Source organism: Eptatretus burgeri, chromosome 5 (genome assembly GCF_056783735.1).
Source record: "Eptatretus burgeri isolate ZD-2024b chromosome 5, Ebu_testis_v1, whole genome shotgun sequence".
Taxonomy (NCBI): domain Eukaryota; kingdom Metazoa; phylum Chordata; class Myxini; order Myxiniformes; family Myxinidae; genus Eptatretus; species Eptatretus burgeri.
The window spans coordinates 97,196,990-97,204,489 of record NC_140965.1 but is presented as its reverse complement, the minus strand read 5'-3'; the positions used below and the strand labels follow the sequence as shown (position 1 = coordinate 97,204,489).

Here is a 7,500-nt window from a genome sequence, read left to right as displayed (position 1 = left end):
TCTCCTTGACATGCTTCATGAATTAGGACACCGTGTGTCCTATGATGAGGTGAGACGTTTCCTCACGTCTGTGGCTGTTGATCAAACTGCCTCGGAGGATATTTACATCCCCAAAGTTCTTCAAAACCTACGCTGCACCGACGATGACTGTAGGCAGAGCAGAACATGTCATTGTATTTCTGCAGGACTGACCTGCACTGAATTATGCTCGTGTAGTGCAGCCGATTGTCCAAATGTTGATGATTCTGTTGTCTTTGACGACAGCACTGATGAAGAGCATGACTGAACTTTTAAATGTATTTACATGTATTACTTCATGTAATAGATGTACATAAGTTACAGTGCATGTTATGAATTCATTATCGTCATATGTGAAATAGCTTATATCAACATGATGTCTATAAAAGTCACTTTCACAATTGTGTCAGAATCTTGTCAATTCTTCATGTTGCATATCTGCTTCGGGATTTTTATCGGTCAGCATTAGTGGGGCGACATACGATTTCAGTTATAACTATATCATTTCAGTGACAATTATATCATTAGATATACTTTTCAAAGGGTAAATAAACTTGGATTATGTTGATGTAACAAGTATGATTGAAAGTCCAATATTTTTGAAGTAATTAATGTTTTTGTTGATATTTATTGGTAAACCCAAAGCTGATTTGTTGAGTAAAATTCCACTATTTTTGCCTGTAGGTCACACAAAAGCCTTTGTTACATCACAAATGGTTTTTACAGATATATATATATATATATATATATATATATATATATATATATATATATATATATATATATATATATATATATATGTTATCATTCCGCACATTTTGATCACAAATTTGTGTTTTTAGCACCAGTATTAACAAATATATGAGCCAATATGAGCCAAAATCTGTGGCGATTAAATCCATTTTTTGCAGTCTGCAGTGGTACATATGTAAACGTGATTTTCAAAATGTTGTGCAATGATCTCAGGTTCACAACCATGATTTTCTAACTCCCCAAACATCCCTCTTCAAGAAAAAATAGGTTGTGACTTGTTCTACCGTGGGTAGGGGTTTCTCCCAATTTTGGGGCCCTTTTTTAATTTGGCCACTAGCCTATAATCAGTGATGAAATTGACAGGTCAGTTGATTTCCTACTTGTCGTGTGGTCACTTGCGTTTTATTCTACCAACACTGTGATGAATCTGTACTGCCGAGCCATCTTCGACAGGACAAAGAGCCATCGTCGTTTACCCTTAAAAAATGCACACAGCTGAGTACCCAATGACAATTCCTACCATGACATTAAATATTAACTTCATGACATCTACCATAATCTGCCATAGAGTGTCGGTTCTGCAATTTGAAGATGGGCATTACTTGCCCAGATAAGCAGCCATGCCAACTGGAACCACACCTGGTGAGTGTAATCTAAGCAGGCTTTCCCCACTCGACCACTAAGCCTCTTCAATAATTGGCTGTTTTATTTTAAAATAAAATATGTAAGGTTTCACTAATTCACTAATCAACATCTGAGTTGTACAATACTGCAAATCATGCTGAACTGTTATCAAAAATGTTGGAATGGAGACCTTCAATTGACACGTCACAATGGATTATCAGAAGCCATCGGGTAGGAAAGGGAAAGCTTTGTCCTCATGTTATGGCAACCCACAAACAGCCGTGGAAACAGCTGTTCACACTGTAAAACTTGGTGTTAAAACGAGCAGCAGCGCCGCTGACACAGACACAGGGATTTAACGTTTTGTCACGAAGCCAAACCACATTAAGGTTTGCACTTCTCGAGCATATTGTTCACTGGTAAAGGTTTGGCCCATGTGCTATAGCAAATATTTTATGGTTTCAGGATTATTGAAAGTAGCCATTAACAATTATGAAGACGACAATATGTTCATGCTCATCGTATAATTTTTCATCCTTTCCAACTGGGATTTGCTCTTCTCTTCTTCTTAATACATATGCCATCTTATGGGGTGGAAGTGCTCCCAAAAAGCATGAATGTGAGGGCAAAGGAAATCATTTCAAACTTGTTGCTGTTTGGTCTGTCTCCTATTTTATTGCCGTCCTAACGGACAGTCCTGTATGTCTACAGCTGCCACTGCCCATCATTCGGCTATTTCCAACTGCTGGTAACTCCCATGCCCACAGTCGGTGACTATAAACGTGCCTCTTAAAGCCACGTATGGTGGAAAAGTCCTGAATCCTCAACTCACACCCAAAGAAGGGGGAAACAATGCCTGTAATATAACTTAAAGGTTTGATACTAGTTCTTCGGAAAGATCTTTCACTCATATGCGAAGGTCATCCAAGATATGGGAATTCACTCCAGCGATATTGAGGGTGTGACGCTCCCTGAAGGCCTAGTTCCAGACTGCTGAAGATCAAGACCTCATGTCAATCACACATTAAGCTGTGCACTATTTTCTGTATTTTGGCCTCATCACCAAATGAACATGAGCTGTGATGATTTTTTTCTTTTTTTTTAATGACAAGATCAGACTCAAATAAGACCTTGTACAAACACGATATCACATTCAAGTACATATAAATACCTTGTTTCCATTAGCGGGTTCATGCGAGTTCGCACTTTCTGCATGACGTCTCCTTTCACCCAATTTTGGGCAAAAACATTGTTTGAAAATCTGATCGCAAAGACAGTTCTTAGGGCAGGAGCCACAGTTCGCTCCCTTTTGATAGTTAATATGACGTCAATGTTGAAATTGGAGCTTAACGCCATGGCATTAAGGAACCATTGCTATCAGATTGTCTGATGGGGGCTGGCAAGATAGCCTCGACTCTTGAGATTTGGACACTCACCACCGAACTGTCTCGTCTGAGTTTGAATCTCAATCCAGCTATAAAAACTGTCATCTCGGTGTTTCACAGGCAGGAGATTCATCAATGTGGGTGTGCTGTCTGTCGGATAGATGTTAAACTGGGCGTTTCATCTGCCAACATCGGTTGGTGGATGTGAAAGATCCCACGGTGTCCTTCGCAAAGAGTAGTCGAGTTGTCACCGGAACCCTGGCCAAATTCCAAATTCCTGCCCCAATTGACAGGGGGCACTGTAATCGCGGCACAGCCACACACCCAGAAAACAATGCTTCCTGCATCAATGACATAATCAAGCCAACGATTGGAGAGAATTTTAAACACAGGAACCAAAGTGAACTGAGCCAGCGGCTTTAATCGAAGCAAGGCATTTTACAGATGAAAGTGGACTTTTACCTGAAGGGCAATAGTTTTTAATGATCAAATCAACACAGTATATTAAATTTAAAGTTGTGATCATGGGTAAGGTAGAGCCTGGCGTTGGCTTCGTGGTTGGGGTGGCAGCTTGGGATTGTAGGGTCCTGAGTTCAAGCCCCGTTGGCCGCTGAATTAATACACCAGGGGGTTGACTCAGCCTGTCATACCTTCTGAGGTCAGCGAAATGAGTACCAGTGTGTACTGGTAGAGGACATAGTCACGCTTCCAAGAAATGATAGCTACCCCAGCAACTAAGCTGCCATACGTAAGAAGAAGATGGGCAAGGGCTCAGAGAGGAATACTAAAGAGACCAACCTAATTTCAAGAAATATAATCCCTTCTTAATGACAAATTGTCGAATGCTTGTCCACCCCCCATCTCACCATTATCCCCAAGGGACATAACTTGGAGGTCACCATATTAGTACTCGTACACATCGGCACAACGAGAGGAATTTTTGGATGATGGTTGTCAAGCAGCCAAGATTGTAAAAGTGTACTTTTATCCTGAGTGCTTCAAAAGAAGCATTTAAGTATGTAACCCTATTGTGTTGTTGACTCAACAGATGAATGTGGCTCAAATAATGAACAAAATCACTCTTAGGTATGTTACACAATTCCATGAAGTGTGGGTTGTCTTCAACATATGATGCTTGCAATTGCTTACCTTGCCGTAGCGTGCTGCGTAGGAGCCGGTGAGCAGTGAATGGAAGGTGATGATCGTTTCATCCAGGTCCCAGATGAATACTCGCTGGTGATTGTGAAAAATAGGAGAGAAAGTTGATTTACAGTTAGAATTTATTGTGATTAAACTTTTGCTAACACAGCTGATGCTCCTTCAGGTGTACCAATCTCCTTTTAGGGCTTCCGCGAAGGCAGCCTGATGGTAGCTTAACGATTAAGGCAGCTGCCTGAAGATCTTAACGTCCCGAGTTCAAGCCCTGGTCGTGCCTTAAACAACACCAGGTGAGTTGACTCAGCCTGTCATCCTTCCGAGGTCGTCAAAATGAATAGCAGCTCTCGGAAAAAAATAAGCCATTCAAGTATCCTGCGTCGGAGTTGTGACCCGACCAGGATTGTGCCCCCTAGAAAATGAGACTGCCTCGGAAGCCCTACATTGCTGCTGGTACGAAATGAATGGTTAAAAATGGTACAATTTTGACCCCCCTTACCTACCACCACCTCCCCGAAACACAACTTGTATGTACATCATGCCCAAACAAACTTAACACTGGAAATTTGCATCTATAACTTTATTTCACACAACTGTTAACTTCACAGTGATATTAGAAAACAAAAAGAAAATGTAAATCTGAATTAAAATGAACAGGGATGTCTCCTGACTCCCCCATCCTCTTGTGCAAAAAGTTCAAAGGTGAATTATGTGTTGTGATGGCAAATTTGCACCAAAACGAGAGACAAACAGAGACAGAGACAGGTTTGTGTTCATGAATGCTTCGAGCAGATGAAGGATACCATTTAATATTCATTACAACAGCTCAAACGCATTCAACACATTAAATATAATTAATAACATCATAGCTTTGTAGATACCCAAATCAACATTTAAATGAAATAATTGCTGAGAAATTATGGAAATTTTCAGGGAAAATATTGTGATGCAATTAAAATAGAAATATATAGTTTTCTATTTTGCAAACTGACATAAAAGCAGCCCCTGACAGCTGTTTTGAGGTCTTCAACTGTCAACAATCAACTGTCCTGCTGTCTTCAGCTATCCTGCTAAGAATCAGCTATCTTCAGCTATCCTGCAACAATATGGTGCACTAGCACATTATGCTCTGGCAGTTATAGAATATCTCGACGATAAATTCATTGGACATGGATACGAGATAGCATGGCCTCCTCAAAGTCCGAACTTAACAACTTGTGACAACTCGCTTTGGGGCATTATGAAAGAGGATATTTCTCATCTCCACCCAACAACAGTTGAAGACCCCAAAACAGCTGTCAGGAGCTGCTTTTATGACCTCCAATCCTCAACATGGAAGAGGAGGTCTAGAAGAACATGGAGAAAAATTCAAATTTGTTGGGAGAATAGAGGGAAGCATGCAGATAAACTCAAACTAAATTCTAACTGCGTGCTTAGGGACTTTGTGGCCACTCTGTACTGCACGTAACATAATGTTGCGTCATGAGACATCGTTAATACGACCGCACTGAGCCGGAGGTCTTATAACAACCTCTGCAGACCCCAAAACGGGGTTTAGGATGTTACTGCGTTCAAAGTTCCTCAGATTCCCCAGGGTACACTGAAACGTAGCCGAAACCGGCAGTGTTCACGCAGGAAGATAGGAAAGCATCTTTTTTACAATTTAAATGGTTTCTTAAAGGTATATGGGAGAGGAGAGACAAGACATTAATCAATACAATAAATAATCGGAACAGAACAGGCACTTAAAGGACAACGAGTAGGGAGGCACGCACACTTGTGTACAATGAAAATAAATAAAGCCGAAAGCCTAACCCAACTACGGCACCAAAAATAAATACCAGGACTCACACAACAAAGGGGTACGAGGGAGGGCTTGAGATAAGGACAGAGCTGGTTGTGGGTCCATGCAGGCTGGTGTTTCACAGGGTTTGTGCGGCGCACAGTGTGGAAGGATGGTGATGAGAGGTATGGAGAGTAATCGAGGGATTCTCCCTCTACCAAGGTCTAATTCCAAGTCCAAAACTTCAACACAAACAACCACTCAAACTCCAAAACCAGAACCAGAAACTGCTGCACTCAGGCGTGGTTATGGCCTTCGTAAACTTTGGCACTGCCTTTTTGCCAAGTACGACCTGCACATTGACCATCTGTTTCTATGGGCATGCCATCTTCTGGGCCATCCCACCCCACGGAGGGGTCACAATATAAAAGTCTTACGCCCCCTCTCCAAGGCTCAGTAGCCAATCTTGCCACCATGGCCTGCGGTGCGTCGACCAAAACAGTGTGTGCTGATTCCTCCTAAAGTGCAATGCACTTTCCAGTTGTGCCTTTGTACCCAAGTCCTCACCCGGCCTCACTCGACCAGGAGGTTTTACACAGCAAACTTATCCTATACTGTGTTGAAGTTAACACTCACTGCTTCATCAGTGCATGTTTTACAATACAACTTACACTGACATTTTCCCGATTACATGAGTAATCAAACCTACGTGGACATTATGGACAATAATATTCTTAAGACAATCTAGCTATGGACCCCCCCCACCCCCTTTCACATAACAATACATATTGTATTGACTCACCATTAATGTTATTGTATCACCCCTTCTGCCCCTCTCTTCCCTCCTCTCTTCCTCTTGCCCACAACCACGACCCTCACCCTCAACCCCTTCATTTCTCTTTTTCAACTCAGTTATTTTCACAGGTGAATTTCCTGTCATTTATTTCGTTTCCTTTCTCAGTTTTTAAAGATGGAATTGTTTATTATCAAAGGCATATATGTAACTTGTATTAGGAGAATGGCATCAAATAGAAATATCTGATGAACTCTCGTGCTCCGCAGGGGCAAAATTTAACTATTTGTCATGTCCTGCTGCATCACACCTGTGGAAGGTAGTTGGTGGTGCACCTTTCTGCAGATTGCCAAAATGTGGTTGATGTAACACAATAAAAAGGTTGGAGTACTATGTGTGTCATCGAATATATATATATATATATATATATATATATATATATATATATATATATATATATATATATATATATATATATATATATATATATATATATATATATATATATATATATTGTTGTGGTTGACCAAATTCGCAAACCACCATTCAGGTCCCTTAGGTGAGATATCTCTGTAAGTATATGTGTAGTTAGGCCCAAACCCATTGTCTAGAGGGAATGAATGTCAATCAGTCGGGCTGCGACTCTTCAGGATAGCCGTTTTTCTTTTACTATCTTTATTTTGGACCAACCGCCATTATTACCACCACCAACCACGTCTCAACAGCCATCACAACAACAACCACCAACCACAACGCCGCTTCACCACAACCGCCACGACCTTTACCGTCACAACTCGCCACCATCGCATCACCGTCATCTCGCGCCACTCGTGGGCACCGATGCTGGACTCGTGTAGAGCGCGCACCGAGCAGCGTGTTCAAAAGCATCGCGGACTTTCCGCAGAAAAACGGATCAAAAACGACTCACGCCCACTTTTGTTCCGTCCAATCGGTGAGCGAGGGGTGATTTGGCCCCGCCTCCAGGGCGT

The 7,500-nt window shown here is 41.5% G+C and overlaps 1 protein-coding gene and 1 pseudogene across 9 annotated transcripts in view; one reads left to right on the top strand and one right to left on the bottom strand.

Moving 5' to 3' along the window:
* LOC147027016 (uncharacterized) overlaps positions 1-475 on the top strand; it is a 75,311-nt pseudogene extending 74,836 nt beyond the window's left edge. Inside the window, exon 2 of the transcript XR_015058635.1 lies at positions 1-475. This exon is cut by the window's left edge and continues 1,339 nt beyond it. The product of XR_015058635.1 is annotated as an uncharacterized LOC147027016 (transcript).
* The window catches only part of LOC147027015 (protein phosphatase EYA2-like), a 130,517-nt gene that overhangs the window by 47,572 nt on the left and 75,445 nt on the right, over positions 1-7,500 (bottom strand). For all 8 annotated transcript variants that reach the window (XM_085883057.1, XM_085883058.1, XM_085883056.1 and 5 more), the window contains exon 10: positions 3,930-4,013. In XM_085883057.1, coding sequence (XP_085739183.1) covers positions 3,930-4,013 — 84 coding nt within the window. The remainder of the gene's footprint in view (positions 1-3,929; positions 4,014-7,500) is intronic.